This window comes from Oryctolagus cuniculus, chromosome 5 (genome assembly GCF_051225735.1).
Source record: "Oryctolagus cuniculus isolate XC-2025 breed Fujian yellow rabbit chromosome 5, ASM5122573v1, whole genome shotgun sequence".
Taxonomy (NCBI): domain Eukaryota; kingdom Metazoa; phylum Chordata; class Mammalia; order Lagomorpha; family Leporidae; genus Oryctolagus; species Oryctolagus cuniculus.
Genome location: NC_142871.1, coordinates 163,442,100 through 163,458,780, shown reverse-complemented (window position 1 = coordinate 163,458,780; position 16,681 = coordinate 163,442,100). Strand labels below are relative to the sequence as shown.

The window sequence follows — 16,681 nt, the reverse complement described above, 5'->3', positions numbered from 1 at the left end:
CATGCCCTTCCCCCCGGCCGAGCATCTGTGCCAGTAGTGGCTACGCATTCCGGGATGAGCCGTGTGTGCTCAGACGTCTGGGGTCCCAGCAAGCTCCCTGAGAAGCCTGGAGCAGCCCCAGTCTTTGCAGACACCCGAAAGTTGTTCCCACTTGAGACTCCAGCCTGCCCACCCCCGTTTTGTTTTTGCTTTGTTTTTTGAAAGGCAGCGTTGCAGCGGGAGAGACAAAGCCATCTGCATTTCCCAAACACTTGTTCATTCCCCAGATGGCTTCCAGCGGCCAGTGTTGGCTGAAGCCCCAAACTCCACATGGGTGTCTCGCGTGGGTCCCGGGGCCCAAACACTAGGACCATCTTCCGCTGCTTTCTCAGGAGCATTGGCAGGGAGCTGGGGGGGAGGCAGAGCAGCGGGGACCGAAGCCAGCACCCACAGGGGATGCCGGCGTCCCCGGCGGCCTAACCCGCTGCGCCACAGCACCAGCCCCCTCCCGAGCCTTAATCGTGACATTGACTCTCAGGATGGGCCTGTGCGTGGACGCTGTCCACACTGCCGTGAGGAATTCAGTTCAGAAGGCCGAGTGCCTGTTCTGCCATCATCATAGCTGTGTAGTAGGAGGCAGTGCGGGAATTCAGACAGGGCCGCCTCGTGTTCTCACGTGCGGAAGACAGGCTCCAGCCCGAGAGTGCTCGTCGTCAGAGCTTTGGTCACTACAGAACTGTGCCGGCCACCGCCCGCTGGGCTCTGCGCACCTGCCTCGTCAGCTCCCGGGGCCATTGTCAGCAGCCCCACTGTAAGATCGGGCCGTGTACAGCGCTTGGCTGAGACCCGTGCCTTGGGAAAATGTGTCGCCATCACCAGGCGTGAGAGCCGGGCGGCGCCTCGACGGCCATCAACGCATTCCCCTGGTGGGCACTTCTGCCACCCCCAGAGCTGCATGGCCCTCCCCGGCTCCCGCTGGATGCCTCTCCCTCCGCCCCTGGGAGACTCAGGGCCTGGGGACTTGGAGGCTGGCGCTGCGGCGACCCAAGGTGTCACGGGGCAGCGCTCTGTGGGGCTTCCTGTTTGTTAGAAGCTAGCTGGGTCCCGGCCAGCACAGTGTCTCTGTCCTGAGGGCGGCCTCGGCGTTACCGTAATGTCTCTACTTTGTGCTCATGTCCTCCGCTGTGCCTCCCCCACTCGGGGCAGCAGGAAGCAGACCGGCTATTGGGCGTCTGACCCGGGGCCACCCACTGGCCACCAGCAAGGAGCATCAGTCCTTTCCTTGCCCTCTTGGGCTCCGTCCCAGGAACTGGTGCAGGAGGAAGCTGGCGGCAGCCATGGGCTTTTTCATGGCCCCTGGCGCGGCCTCTGCGGGCACCTGCCTTCTCCCGCCGCTCCTCTCTGGCTTTCTCCCGGCCCGCGGCTTCCTGCTGGAGGGAACAGTTCCTGGTTCCTCACCACCTGAGGGGACAACAGTGCCCTCTGTTCCCGCCTTCGCCCTCGTGAGCGTCTCCTGTGTTTTTAGGCCAAGGTGGAGCGGCGAGTGCCAGGACACACAGCCAGTCTGCTTCGGCCCTCGTGGGCTTCCTCCTTCCCTGTGCTGGGTGCCTCGTCCCTGTGCCGGTCCATGGTCCCGGCTCGCTCTCCCACTCCGCCGCTCCCCCTCCTGTCTCACTCGCTGCAGCACGTTGGGAATGTCAGTCACTTCGGTGTCCACACGTGGGCGTGGGAAGCACCTGGCCATGCCTACCTGGCTGCGTTCAGCTTCCTCCCCGTGGCCCCCTGCCAAGGAGAAAATAGAAAAGGAAGACAGGGGGTAGGTTCAGGTGGCAGAAAGTCCTGGGTGTGGGGCCCCTGGCTGTGTCGCCCTGCTGAGAGGAGAAGCCACGTGGTTTTCCGCCCAAGTTGAGGAGTGGACGGAGACATGGCCAGCTCGGTTTCCTGCGTCTGGTGTCTGCCGTGTGCTTCCCTCTCCCAGCTCGCTCTCCTACTCCCCCCAGTGCGGGCAGATCCTGTGCCCTTCATCTCTGTCGGTTCCTACGAGAGCCTGCGCACCCACTGGCTGAAGGTTGGCATGCCCGACGCTGGGGGCTGGAGTGGGCGGGGGGCATGGGTGCTTTAAAGGCAACTGCTTGTGGCCACAGTCGCTCTTGCAGTCAGACACACACACACACACACATGCCCCTTGTGGGACAGTTACCAAGTTGAAGCTCTGCACAGACTTTGAGGCCTGTGAGGACGCCTGTTGTAACGTCACCAAGAAGGGCTATGTTGTGCACTCGCCAGAAGGGGTCTCCTGAAAGTGCACGGAACTGAGAAGATACGTTGCTTTTGATGCAGAAAAGTCGAAATCCGTGCATATGCAGGATCTTCATGGAGTTCATGGGGATGCATGCTATGAAAAAGCTATGCATGAATTTCAGAATTTTTGTATTAAAAAGAACTTTAAAGCCGGCGCCACAGCTCACTAGGCTAATCCTCCGCCTAGCGGCGCCGGCACACCGGGTTCTAGTCCCGGTCGGGGCGCCGGATTCTGTCCCGGTTGCCCCTCTTCCAGGCCAGCTCTCTGCTGTGGCCCGGGAGTGCAGTGGAGGATGGCCCAAGTGCTTGGGCCCTGCACCCCATGGGAGACCAGGAGAAGCACCTGGCTCCTGCCATCGGATCAGCGCGGTGCACCGGCCACAGTGCGCTGACCACGGCGGCCGTTGCAGGGTGAACCAACGGCAAAGGAAGACCTTTCTCTCTGTCTCTCACTGTCCACTCTGCCTGTCAAAAACAATAAAAAAAAAAAACTTTAATTCCATTTTCAATGAACTTTCTAAAGCCCCTCATATTTTTAATTTCTATTTTATTTATTTATTTATTTGAAAGACACAGTTAGAGAGGTAGAGACAGAGAGAGAGGTCTTCTATCCGCTGGTTCACTCCCCAGATGGCCTCAACAGCCAGAGCTGAGCCTATTCGAAGCCAGGACCTTCCTCTGGGTCTCCCACGCGGGTGCAGGGCCCAAGCACTGGGCCATCTTCTGCTGCTTTCCCAGGCGCATTAGCAGGGAACTGGATTAGAGGTGGAGTTGCCGGGACTCAAACTGGGGCCCATGTGGGATGCCGGCGCCATAGGCAGCAGCCTTACCCACTACACAGCACCAGCCCCAAAATCATAATCTTATTTAAAGCTGGTTTTTGTTTTATTGTTTATTCAGAATAAACTTAGCAGAAAATGCCTAGAAGACTTTGTTAACAGACACTTTCAAGCAGCTATTTATTTGAAAGGCAGAGAGAGAGGGAGAAGGAGAGGGATATCTTCCATCTGCTGGTTCACTCCCCAAGTGGCTGCAATAGCCAGTGCTGCGCCAGGCCAAAGCAGGAGCCTAGAATTCCATCTGAGACTCCCACTTGGGTAGCAGGACCCACAGCTTTCCCAGGCATATCAGCAGGGAGCTGGATCAGAAGCAGAGCAGCTAGGACTTGAGCCGGCGCCCTTAAAGGATGCATGTGGTGCAGATGGTGGTGCCAGTCCCAGTTCTCACCTCTGACCTGTGGTGCTCCCCTACGTGTGAGGGTACTTCCAGAACTTGGTGGAACATGGAATTAAAGGAAGAGTTTATTTTGATGCAAAAACAATTGCAGATCCATGCATAGTTTTGTCATTAAAAACTTCATGGGAAATGTATGTTGTGAATAAACTATGCGTGAACTTCAAAACTTTTTGTACCAAGATAAACGTTATCTTTGGGGGTTCTGGGTTTTCTTCCCGTGGTATTCGTGTGCTTTAGGAGCTCAGAGGCGACTGGGGGTGGCACCCCAGGGCCTTTCTGCAGAGCAGAGAGGGGACGTCCCCCACCATGATGGCTCCTGGTCATGTGCCGGGCCTGCACACCTTTGCTGTCCCGGAACAGCCTCCCCTGGTGCTGGGTGCTGGTGCTGCCAGGAGTTAGCTCTTCCTACCTGAGAGGAAGCAGGCGGCCCCCCACCTCGGCCCCTGCCATGCATTCCAGGGAGGGGGAGCCCCCCGGGACTCCCGTGTGTGATGGTGGCAGTCCTGAGGGTCCCACACTGCAGCTCTGAGTCAGGCTGCTGTGTGAATGACACCTGCGCCCCTGAAGAGCACCCACAGTCCACAAGGAAGAGCCGGCGTGTGGCAGGTGCCGGCCTAACCCCTTTCTTCTCCCCCTCTCCTCCCTCCCTCCCTCCCTCTATCCCTCTCTCTCCCCCAGCCCCTTTGGCTTTGTGCTTTGGGCCTCCCGCCATCCACGCACCCTGGAGCTTCCCCTGCCTTGTGAAAGGTGGTGTTCACAGTACTGAAGGGGCCCCAGTAAAAGGAGAGGCTGAGACAGACACAGCGGCCACCTCCTGGGGGCGGGGCACTCCGCCAGCCGGCGACCCCACCGGAGCTGGGCGTGGTCTGCTGCTGACAGAGTGATGAGTTGGTCACTTACCTACCACCAAGCCAGGTTTGGAGCAAGGGGAACAAAGAACCTTTGATAGGAGAGGACCTCCTGTCTCCTGCCAGCAGGGATGGCAGTGACCTTGGGCACAGGTCACTGCAGGTTGTCTGGGCAAGCCAGACAGGGGGAGTACCGGGAACTCAGGGCCGCGGCCCCTGCGGGAGGGCCCTGGACGGACACCTGTCTAGGAGGCGGGGGCTGACATCTAGGTGGACCCCCTGCATACAGCCAAGGGGTTCAGAGTTGCCCCAGGAGGGCCTGGGCCTGCTTCCCCAACTCGGCGCTCACCAGGCTAGGGATTATTTAAGGTGACCCCTTGTGATGAAACGTAGACGTTGTCTTGCCATGTTCACTCTGTTGTTGTTGTTGAATATTTTTTAATTGTAACGCCATTGTTTTATTCTCAATGTATATGCCTTCATTTCATTGTTAATTTTCTTTTAGTGTTTTGAAAACAGCAACTGATTGTGTTCCACTCAGGCTAAGGGGCGGGGGGAATCATTACCTCAACTGTCGCTGTGTTTTGCTGTTTTTTTTTTTATTTTCCAGTGTTAATTCTCTTTAAAGGGATGGGCGGGGGTGGGGGGGTGTAACGAATGCCAGCAGTCCCAGGGGAATGACTCAAGAGGGACTTTTCTTTCTCGTTGCAGTAGAAAGCCAGATAAATATATATTTTTTCTCCTGCTTCAGGTCAGAAACCCTTCCCTTGTCAAAAATGCGATGCCTTCTTTTCTACCAAATCTAACTGTGAACGCCACCAGTTGCGCAAACACGGAGTTACCACCTGTTCCCTGAGAAGAAACGGGCTAATGCCCCAGTCCAGAGAGAGTGAAGCTGGAGTCTTTGATAGCCCAGGTAGTGCCTCCAGGTGGTGGAGAACCCAGAGAGGGAGGAGCCGGCTCTGGCTCGGTCCGCCCGGCCGCCGAGCGCGCCTCCGTAGCACTCGGAGCCCCGCAGCCCCCAAAGGTGGCCCCTGCCGAGGCCGGGTGGGGCCTGACTCCCCGGCCAGCTCAGCCTAGATGGACAGACAGCAGACACGAGTCGCAGCGCCCCCAGCTTAGAAGCAGGCCTGTTCCTGCGTGGGGAGGCGGGGGTGGGGGGAGGGGGAGGGAGGGTGTGAGACCTTGCCCCCCGGCGCCCCCCCCCCAGGCGCAGGGAACTGCAGCGATGGGGTGTGCCCAGTTGCTGGACAGGCAGAGGCCGGCCGGGGCCGTGTTCTCCCCCCCCCCCCGTGAAACTGTCCTCATGAAAGAGCCCTCTGCATGTCCTGTGTGTCATCACGGCTGTGCCTGACCTGCGTCCGTCCATCCGGGTGTTGCTCTCTGCTCCTGTCTGTTACCTGCCCCCGCCCGCACAGAGCCATTAACAGCTGCCTGCCCTGGTCCTCTCCTGCCTCCTCCCCGCACGCCCCTTCTCTTGCCCCCCCGCCCCGTCTTCAGTGCACACTCCCTCGTCTCCCCCCCCGCCCCAAGACAAGACACAAGAACGTGTGGCTGTTGGGGGGTAGTGGGCATCGCTCCGGCAGCACTGCAGGTGCTGGGCCCGTTCTGCAGGTCTTGGAAGTCCGGCGTTTGCCTGTGGCTTGGGGCTGAGCAGAGGAGCCCAGCTGTGCTCTCCTAAGGCTGTCATTGGGGCGTGTGCTTCTCGTCCTTGGACCTGGGTGGGGGTGGGGCGCTGTGCAGTGTGGAGGGCCCCCGGCCCCGGCGTCAGCTGGGCAGAGGGCCGGGTCTTAACCCCAGCCCCTTTGTCCTCACCCCTGTTGCAGACAGGAGCAGGGCAGCGTTTGCAGGAGGGGACCTGAGCACTCTGCCCTTTCCCATGCCCCCCACGCAAGCCCTCAGGAAACAGCCGGAGTAAAGCCCTTGGGTTGCCCTTGAACTGCCCAGCCCTTTAGTCTAGGTCAGACCCTCCCCGTGGGCCAGTCCGCCGGCTCCTTCCCCCAGCTCCCACGGGGCGGGAAAGACCTGGGCACGGTCACCTGTGGAATTTTGCCATGACGTGGGACCCATGAGCCTAAGGGTGCCCTGCTGTGCAGCCCGCAGGGTGCCCGGTTAGCCTTTAACCAGCACCTGCCGGCGGTCCAGGGCGCGTTTCCCCGCAGCCTGGCTTAGAGCGTGAGGGACAGCAGCAGGTAACTTAGGGTGCCCTGAAGTGTGGAGCCTATGCCAGGGTGCACCCCGATGATACGCAGGGGACCCAGACCCGCGGGGCGGCTGCACACAGATGCTCCGCTTGGTCGAGACGCGCGGTCCTAGCCTCCCCTGCACACCGAGCGTTGCCCTGCAGGTGCATTTCTTTAAGGTCGCAGTCACGGGAGTCTGGTTTTTCCAAATCCCCTCCACCGCCTCTGCCCTGCCCCCCGAAGCTGCAAAGGTTTTCTGGAAGGCACAAAGCCGCTCGAAAAAGAAATTGCAGCGGGAGTGGTGACGTGAGGCCAGCAGAGAGGAGACACGTGTGTGGGGACGGAGCACTGGGCTCCACGAGGGAGAGGCAGAACAGGGAGTGACGGAGGCCTTGGAGATGGGGCGGGGGGGATTCTGAGGGCCTGCTGAGCCTGATAGGGCTGGGTGCAAGCTGCCTGGGCCCCTTCCCAGGAAGTCGGAAGGAGGCTCTGGGGGAGGCCGTCTAAAAGGAAAGGAAGGGGCAGTGCGTGACGAAGGATGTTCCTTTGGGGCTTCCAGGTTTATGCCCCGACGTTGCAGTTCCTCGCGACCCCTGAGCGAGCTTGTTTCATAGCAGCCCTGCCGTTTTCTGTTTGTTTTTTTTTTTTTTCTCTTTGTTTCTGTGTTTTTAACTTGAAAGGCAGAGCAGCAGAGATCTTCCACCCCCTGATTCACTCCCCGGATGCCCAGCACAGGCAAGGCTGGGCCGGGCTGAAGCCAGGAGTCGGGGCCTCCGTCCACGTGGGTGGCAGGAGCCCAAGTACTCGAGCCACCACGCCTCCCAAGGCGCTCGTTAGCAGGAAGCTGGAATCCAAAGCAGAGCCAGGCACCCCCATGCAAGGTGTGCGCCTTCCAAGCAGTGTCTTGACGCCCACCAGACGCCCACCCTGGTCTCACATTTTCAGTCACATGAAGTCTTTCATGAAAATGCACCCTAGATTTCCCCTCCCGCCAAACCGTCGCTGCAGAGCAGGGCATAGCGAGCGCTGAGATTCAAACGGAAGCTGTCCGTTCACTCTCCCTGGACCTACGGTGCCCTTGGCGTGCCCTTGACGGCTTCCCCACATGCCTGGAGGAGCTCTCATGTTGGCAGGCACCGCCTGTTCTGTTTTTAAGACTCATTGATTGATGTGAAAGAGTGGGAGACGGTGGCGAGGGCTGAGCCCACAACTCCATCCGGGCCTCTGACGGGGGTCATATCCCGCTGCCTTCACGGGCCCCGGCTGCAGGGAGCTGGACCAGAAGCGGAGCAGCTGGGGCTCAGACTGCTCTGATGGGGGAACGCCGACGTTGCAGGCACAGGCTTACCCTTCTGTGTCACGGCACTGGCCCGACACGGGACCGCTGGTGTAAGCGGGGAGGTTTTTAAACTTTCCCGTAGTGCTCAATTCTGAACAGGTGACGTGCGGACGGGGCAGCCTCTCCGCGGAGCTGCCCCGCCCGTCGGGTCTGCACCTGAGTACCACTGCATTTGCAGGGAGCAGCCGGCGAGCTGACTGGGAAAGTGTAGGAGGAGCTGCAGGTTTACCCTCCACCAGGACTCCTGCTTCCTCTTAGACGTTGACACCACGAACAGAACTGGGGAGCGCTGCGGGGGGGGGGGGGTGAGGCTGCTGCCTGCAAAGCCAGCATCCCACGTGAGAGACCTGGATGGAGTTGGGGCCCGTGGCTTCAGCCTTGCCCAGCCCCGGCCATTGCAACCATTTGGAGACTGATGAGCAGGCAGATCTGTTTCCGCCTCTCCTCTCTCTCTCTAAACTCTGCTTTTCTAATACATAGATAAATCTTAAAACGTATTACTTACGGAGTTATCCACTGAGCTGCCTGCATTTGGGAGGGCTAGGAGGAAGCATTTGGAGCTGGCCTTGTAAATTGGCTCTCACAGAGTCACTGACAAAAATGCTTTGCAGTTGTAGCTTGGCGAGCGGGGGCTACCCTGCTGGAACACTCCCCCTAGTGGCCGTTGGGTAGAGCACACCCAAGGCCCCTTTGTCCAGAGGGAGTTGGCCTCGCGCTGTCCTTAGGTTGGGGCGCTCTCGGTTATCCACTCTAAGGAAGGTCTTCAGCGTGGGAACAGGTGCACCGCAGTATATTTATGTGGGTTGGGTTTCAGAATTTCAGAATTCATTTTGATTTTTTTCCATTTAAATGTATTCCATACAGTTAGAATGATCCATGTCCTTTCCTTAAAAGAAAAATAGTCACAGAAAGAGCCCAGGATAAACTGGGACAAAGAGGAAGTCACTGAAGATGCAGCCTTTTTAAGAAAATCCCCCAGCCAGCGCTGCGGCTCACTAGGCTAATCCTCCGCCTGCGGCGCCGGCACACCGGCAGTCCCGGTCGGGGCGCCGGATTCTGTCCCGGTTGCCCCTCTTCCAGGCCAGCTCTCTGCTGTGGCCTGGGAGTGCAGTGGAGGATGGCCCAAGTGCTTGGGCCCTGCACGCCACGGGAGACCAGGAGAAGCACCTGGCTCCTGCCATCGGATCAGCGCGGTGCGCCGGCCCCAGCAGCCTTTTGGGGGGTGAACCAATGGAAGGAAGACCTTTCTCTCTGTCTGTCTGTCTCTCTCTCTCTCTCTCACTAACTCTGCCTGTCCAAAAAAAAAAAAAAAGAAGAAGAAGAAGAAAAAAGAAAATCCCCCAGAAAGCCAAGCATCTTTATTTTGATCGCGGGGCCTGTGCCAGAATCCATCTGCAGATACTCTTTTGAAACAGTTCAGAAAGCGCTTGCCCGGGTTGACCTGGAAGATGGCCTTGCTGTCGGTGTGCATGCTCTTGAGTTTTTTGCTAATTTTCAAAATGCACATCTGGTCAGAAATGTTTTATTTACACAATGCCTCGGTTCCTTTCTTTTTTTTAAGATTTTATTTATTTGAGAGAGTTACAGACAGTGTGAGGGAGAGACAGAGAGAAAGGTCTTCCTTCTGTTGGTTCATTCCCCAAATGCATAATGGCTGGAGCTGTGCCAACCCAAAGCCAAGAGCCAGGTGCTTCTTCCTGGTCTCCCATGTGGGTGCAGGGGCCCAAAGACTTGGACCATCTTGTACTGCTTTCCCAGGCCACAGCAGAGAGCTGGGTTGAAAGAGGAGCAGCCGGGACTAGAACCAGCGTCCATATGGGATGCTGGCGCTCAGGTGGAGGATTAACCTACTGTGCCACAGCACACACCCCCCCCCCCCAGTTCCTTCTAAAACCTGCTGTGAGATGCTGAGACAGGCGGCCAGCAGGTGTAGTGGGAACAGAGCCAGGCAGATGAGGTGATGGCAGGTGACCCGGGGGTCAGGTCCTGTTCCGACCCAGCCCCAGGACGACACTGACACTGGGAAGGGGGACGGGCGAGGACTGATGTGGTGCGCCTGCGGACAGCCTGTGAGACCCCAGGCTTGAGGCAAGGCAGCCCATCCAGGGAGGCACAGCTCCTGTGTGCCACAGAGCCCTGAGCTGCCCCGGTCCTGGGAGCAGCGGATCAGCTCCAGGCAGCTCCTGGCCAGCTTCGGCTTCACCGTCATGGCACATACCGAGACGCCGCCAAGAGGAGGTGGTGGCACCGTTTGGTGTCACGGTTGTTGCCACAGTGCCATCCCTTACGGTCACAGAAAGCCGGCTGGCTTCCCACATCTAGTTTTGCTAGGGCCAGATGGGAGCAAACCAAGAGACAGAGTCCTAGGGTCTGTGGAATGGGTAATCCCGAATCCCTTGTCCGTGCGCACAGTCAGGTCTGTGGAATGGGTAACCCAGAATCCCTTGTCCGTGCGCACAGTCAGGTCTGTGGAATGGGTAACCCAGAATCCCTTGTCCGTGCGCACAGTCAGGTCTGTGGAATGGGTAACCCAGAATCCCTTGTCCGTGCGCACAGTCAGGGTCTGTGGAATGGGTAACCCCGAATCCCTTGTCCGTGCGCACAGTCAGGGTCTGTGGAATGGATAACCCAGAATCCCTTGTCCACACGCACGCCCACTCCTGCCTCAGCTGCCTCCCCCTATGTGCCCCTGTCAGGAGCTGGCTGCAGCCAGGAAAGCCTCCCAGGGTGCATGCGTCTCCTGACCTCTGACCTCTGACCTGGCAGGTGGCAGCGTAGATGTCTGCCACAGGGGAGGACATGGACTCCACACTGGACCCCCTCTCTGTGGAGGATGGGGAGGGGGGTCCTGTGTATGTTGCATGTTTGTATCATCTCTGCACCGGAAAAATAACTTGTTTACAACCTGGCTTCCTCAACGCCTGGTGCTGCCAGTGTCTGGACCTCACTCTTCTCCTGTCCTGCAGCCCCTCTGTCTGTGCTGCCTGAGTCACTCACACCTGGGGGGGGGCGGGGCGCTGTGGAGGCTGGAACCTTCCAGAACCTTCCGGAACCTTCTGCAGGCATGTGGCCGCTGCCTCTGCCCAAGGCCCCAGGGTGCTGTAGGCCTCCCCAGGAAATCCCAGGGTGAGATGGCGGCTGTGGGCTTGGGGTGGGCCCAGCTGCGTGCCCGTGGAGCCCTGGGTCTCCCCTGAACCCAGCCCCCGCTGTGCTTGCCCACACAGACAGCCAGTCAGACACTGAGACGTCGGCCCCCGCCGGGGAGGTGCTGGACCTCACCTCCCGCGACACGGAGCAGCCGTCGCCGTCGGAGGCCAGCGAGGACACGGCAGCCGCGCAGGCCCAGGCCGGGCCAGCATCGCCGGGCCAGGGCGGAGAGAAGGGGGCCGAGGAGAGCTGGGCGCCGGGGGACGGCCCCGAGGAGAGCGCTGGGGAGGCGGACGGCCCCGAGGAGGACGCGGGCAGCAACAAGAGCCTGGACCTGGATTTGGCCAGCAAGCTGATGGACTTCAAGCTGGCGGAGGGCGAGGCGGGCGCCGGGGGCTGCGGCCCGCAGGACCACAAGTACGCGTGCGACGCCTGCGGGAAGAGCTTCAAGTTCCTGGGCACGCTGAGCCGCCACCGCAAGGTGCACGGCCGCCAGGAGCCCCGGGACGGCGGGGCCGCGCCGCCCGCCGAGGGGGACGCGCCGCCCGCGCCCGAGGAGAAGCCCGCCGAGCCCCCCGCTGCGGCTGCGGAGCCCGGCCCGGGCGCGGGGGAGGCCCCGGCCGCGGCGGAGCAGCACAGTGAGGAGACCGAGGGCCCCTCGGACGGGGAGGGCGCGGCCGAGCCGAAGTCCTCGGAGAAGAGCGACGACGACAGGAAACCAAAGACGGACTCGCCCAAGAGCGCGGCCAGCAAGGCCGACAAGAGGAAGAAGGTGTGCAGCGTGTGCAACAAGCGCTTCTGGTCGCTGCAGGACCTCACCCGCCACATGCGCTCCCACACGGGTAAGGCGCCGGCCGGGGACGGGGCGCGCCCCTGCCTGCACGCGGCCCGGGGGGCTTGGCTGGGCCCGAGCCGGGCATGAGCAAGAGAGCTTGACCTGCTGGGCAGGTGCCCGGCGTCGGCTCTCCTGCAGCTCAGCTGCAGCCAGTGGTGGGCACACGGGCCTGCGCCCACCGGCTCCCCGCCACACACACAGGCCAGCAGAGCACACGCGTGCACCCCACCACGGCCTCCCGTGCACACACGTGCCCCCACAGACATGCCCTGCACACCAGCTCCTGTGCACACGCGTGCACCCCACCACAGCCTCCCGTGCACACACGTGCCCCCACAGACATGCCCTGCACACCGGCTCCTGTGTGCACACGTGTGTCCCACCACAGCCTCCCATGCACACACGTGCCCTGCGTACTGACTCCTGTGCACACACGTGTGTCCCACCACAGCCTCCCGTGCACACACGTGCCCCCACAGACATGCCCTGCAAACCAGCTCCTGTGCACACACGTGCACCCCACCACGGCCTCCCATGCACACACGTGCCCTGCGTACTGACTCCTGTGCACACACGTGCGTCCCCACAGCCTCCCGTGCACACACGAGCCCTGCGTACTGACTCCTGTGCACACACATGCACCCCACCACAGCCTCCCATGCACAGACATGCCCTGCACACCGGCTCCTGTGCACACGCATGTGTCCTACCACAGCCTCCCATGCACACACGTGCCCTGCACACCGGCTCCTGTGCACACGCGTGTGTCCCACCACAGCCTCCCATGCACACACGTGCCCTGCACACCGGCTCCTGTGCACACACGTGTGTCCCACCACAGCCTCCCATGCACACACGTGCCCTGCACACCGGCTCCTGTGCACACGCGTGGCCCACACGCCAGCCCCCCTGCGTGTACCTCCCCAGCAGCCTCCTGCCCACACACGTGCCCCCACCCCTGCAGCTCGGGGGCTGTGTGAGGGCTGTGGGCCCTGACTGGCAGCAGAGACTCGGCCCCCTGCCCGGCAGGTGCTGGTCTCACTCCTGGCGGCTGGTGCAGGAGCCACAGGCTGTGGTTCCAGGGCACGGCCGTGCTGCAGAGCCGCCGGAGGGGACGGTTCTGCCCCGCTGTGGAGTTGCCGGCCGGGCTCGGGCCGAGGCCAGTCTCTGTCCCCGAAACTCCTGCATCTGGGACTCGGGTTTCCAAGACCAGGACGAAGAGCTGGGCTGAGAGAGGAACGGGAGGAGGGGGAGGCCCCTGGCGCGCGTCTGTCCCCGCTTTGCCAGTCCAGATGCAGAGGGCTCCCGGGTGGGCCTGTCTGGGTGCGGGGCAGGAGTGTGGGTGCCAGTGGCCTGCCTGTTAACGCCCGTGTGTCCCTTTCTCCGCCGCCCCAGGGGAGAGGCCGTACAAGTGTCAGACCTGCGAGCGAACCTTCACCTTGAAGCACAGCCTCGTTCGGCACCAGCGCATCCACCAAAAAGCCAGGCGCGCCCAGCACCAGGGCAAGGACAGTGACAAGGACGAGCGGGGGGACGAGGACAGCGAGAACGAGTCCACCCACAGCGGCAACAACCCGGTGTCGGAGAACGAGGCCGAGCCGGCGCCCAGCACCAGCAACCACGTGGCCGTCACCCGGAGCCGGAAGGAGAGCCTGGGCCCCGGCGGGAAGGAGAAGAGCGGGGGCCGGGGCAGCCCCAAGGAGCAGGCGGCTCCGGGGGACCCCGGCCCCCAGAGCCCAGAGTCCCTGGTGCAAGACCTACTGGAGCTGCACAGCAAGCGGCCCGCCCCCGCCCTCCTGGGCACGGAGTGACCGCCGCCCGCCCCCTCCGCGCGTGCACACACACACACACACACACACACACACAAGCCAGCAGAGCAACGTGTCCCGAGCCTGTCCAGAGGCTTCCTCTGCGCCCTCCGGCTGCCTGCCGGGGAGCGAGCGACCAGCAGGTGCGCGGCCGCGCCAGCAGTGCCATAGCCCTTCCCGCGTGCCCGCGCCCACACCAGTGCCTTAACTACTTGGGGAGCCTCCCGCGTCGTCTTGGGCCTTGTGTTTTCCCAAACCGACTTTTTAACAAAGCGCGTATTTTAATGAATTGCCTGGAGAAGCATTAACGTTACCCTGTGTGAAGGGGGTGTGTGAGCTGGTTCCTGGGAATCGCCGCCAGTGCCCCTGGCTCCGTGCGCTGGAGACGGGAGAAGCCGAGCCCGCGGATGGCGCAGCCCACAACTGGAAGAAGAAGATGTGAATTTCCCGTGAGTGACCCGAGGAAGGGCGGAGTCGCTCAGCTCCCGCACGCGCCCCTGTCTGTCCAGGGTCGCGCCTGCACGTGCTGAGCTGCAGCCTGGTTCTGGGCGGTAGCGCAGGCGGCTGAGGGAGGCTCCCACGTGTGGCTCCAGCCAAAACCGGGGGAGATTGCAGCCTCAGCCTCGTGCGCGGCCCCGCTCTGTCCGCTCTAGAAGTGGTTCTGGTTCAAGTTTTCAAGACATCCGCCTCCCACTCGCCGAGAGTGGCTGTCCCGGCCACCTGCCGCCCGGGAGACAGGCCTGGGCGTCCTGCGTTCGGCTTCCCCCCTCCCCTGTGGTGTATGTGTTGTTAATATTATTATTATTATTATTATTTGTAGTTTGTCAGTTTGCTGGTCTCTGCAGTCAGCAGAAACAAGTGGGCAATATTTGTCCTGGGAGACCTGCACCCCCCCCAGGTCCCCCGTAGCACGTGCCTGAAGCTGTCGCCGGCACCCCCGGGGGGCGGCTCTTCTACTGTACTCACATAAGCCTTTTTTCCCTGACTGCAGATGCCAGCGCAGGGGCGGCTTGGAGAGGGGAGCCCGCCGCCCGGTCCCCTTCCTGCCCTGCGCGGCTCTGCGGCCGTCGCGGGCGGGCCAAGCGCGGAATCACTACTGCGATAAAGCCACACGTGCGAGGGTTAGGAGGAGAGAGCTAGCCCCTTAGCTTCCTCCCACGCGCAGAGATCCACCTGCCGTTTCTCATTTCCTGAGTGGAACCGAACCCTGGGGTGTTGGTGCCCCAGCGCAGCCGCCTGCAGGCAAAAGCAATCAGTCCTACTGTAGCTGACCCGAGGCCACGGCCCCCTGTGCTGCCTCCTGCCCGCCCCCTGCAGCCCCTCCTGGTTCCAGGCGCCCCTCCTGTGCTTGTGTCCATGCACGTGAAAGCACGCGTGTCCCTCCCCCCCTTGCTCACGGGTCGGCCTGGTGGCAGGGGCCCTGAGGGAGGTGGAGACACTTGGAGGATGGAAAGCATAGTCTGGGTGTGTAGAAGGCCAACAAGGGAGGCAGAGCTGGCTTTGACCTGTAACGGGGAGGCACGAGCCAGTTCCTGAACGGGCTTCCATTTACCGTGGAGGCAAGCGCAGGTGGCAGCCGCTGGCCCCTTGGTCTGTTTAGGTGAAACCAGTTCCCGCAGCCCTTGTGGTCTCTCTCTATTGTTACTACAGTTTTTCTTTTCGTTGTTATTTGGGGTTCCTCGTGTTCTGTCTCTCTCTCCGACTCTCCACGCCAGACCCGCAGTGCTGTGGGGAGGAGCCGTGACTAACCAGGCCGCGGTGAGATGTAGCAGGAATCGCTCCCAGCAGGCCGCGCGGCCGGGGCTGCCGCCGCAGTAATCGCTATGGAGTTAAAGCTTTATTTAGCCTTGATCTGTGCCCCCGCCCCCGTAGTAAGGTCTTGCCACATTTTATTAGTGAGGTTGAGAGATGTATTACTTGTTCGTTGTTCTCGTCCCCTCCCCCAGTATTAAACTGTGAAGTTTGTGATTTGTTTAAACTCTGGGTGAATCGTAGCTTACTTTGCATGTCCAGCTAATTTGTTTCCATACATTTTGTTTGATTCTCTCTCTCCTTCTCTCAGGGCTTTTACAAAAAAAATATACATATATATATGTGTGTGTATATATATGGGTCTTCTGAAAAGTTTTTTGAGGTGCAAGTGTTTTTTTCTTTGTTTTTTTTTCTCTTTGATTAATGGACATGATGCTGAGAGTCAATCACTACAGGAGGGACCGCCTGGCTGTGAGAGCGAAGCCCCCAGGGCAGTCTCGCATGCAGCTCGGATGCCCGTTCAGAAAGATTCGTCAGACGTTCGTCTCTTTCCTCTCCCCTCTCTCTTCAAGAAGGAAGTTGATCCTATTGATTTCAGCCCATGCATTAAACAGGAAACAATAATAAATGTGTAGAATTCCTATTTTTCTAAAGGGAACTTAAAAAACTGCTGCTACACGTTATGTACAAAGCTGGTTTATGCCACATGAACAGAGAATCACAAGTTTGGTTTTGGTACTTTTTGTTCCTCTTTGTATTCAGTTGTATAGAACTTCCAGATTCAGAATGAAAAGAAAGCTGTTCTGTATCAAACCATCTAAAGCAATAAATGTTATATTTTAAAAATGGCAGCTTGCCTGTCCCACGGTCCGCTGTTGTCCTGTCCCAGACCTGCGGCCCCTCAGGGCGGGTTGTGGGCGCCCAGGGGAGAGGATGGCCGCTCGGGAAGTGTGCAGCCACGGCAGAGCTGCGGGACGAGGAGCTGCCCCGGTGCACGCGGGGGACCTGAGGCTTTGTCCTGTACTCCACCCCAGGGGACGGGATTGAGAGGTGGTGGGGAGCTGTGGGCAGACTTGAGAGAGCCACGGGCAGGGAAGGGACGGTGACCCTTGGCTTGGGGACGGTGCAGGCCGAGACCCACTATTTGGGGGAATCAGACGTGTCGGGCAGCCGTGGATAAACGCACCTCTGCCGGGGTGCAGGGGGCTGGCCTTGGGAGAAGCTGACTGTCCTTGGTGCTGGAGATGTGTCAG

At 60.3% G+C, this 16,681-nt stretch overlaps 1 protein-coding gene across 20 annotated transcripts in view; it reads left to right on the top strand.

The window, feature by feature from the left end:
- Positions 1-16,276, top strand: part of RREB1 (ras responsive element binding protein 1) — a 179,414-nt gene extending 163,138 nt beyond the window's left edge. For 18 of the 20 annotated variants that reach the window (XM_089334480.1, XM_089334484.1, XM_070074444.2 and 15 more), the window contains 3 exons: positions 5,116-5,280; positions 11,111-11,875; positions 13,264-16,276. In XM_089334480.1, coding sequence (XP_089190606.1) covers positions 5,116-5,280; positions 11,111-11,875; positions 13,264-13,679 — 1,346 coding nt within the window. In that variant the 3' untranslated portion in view covers positions 13,680-16,276. The remainder of the gene's footprint in view (positions 1-5,115; positions 5,281-11,110; positions 11,876-13,263) is intronic. The other 2 variants (XM_089334491.1, XM_089334490.1) reach the window with 1 other exon arrangement.
- Positions 16,277-16,681: the final 405 nt, after the last annotated feature.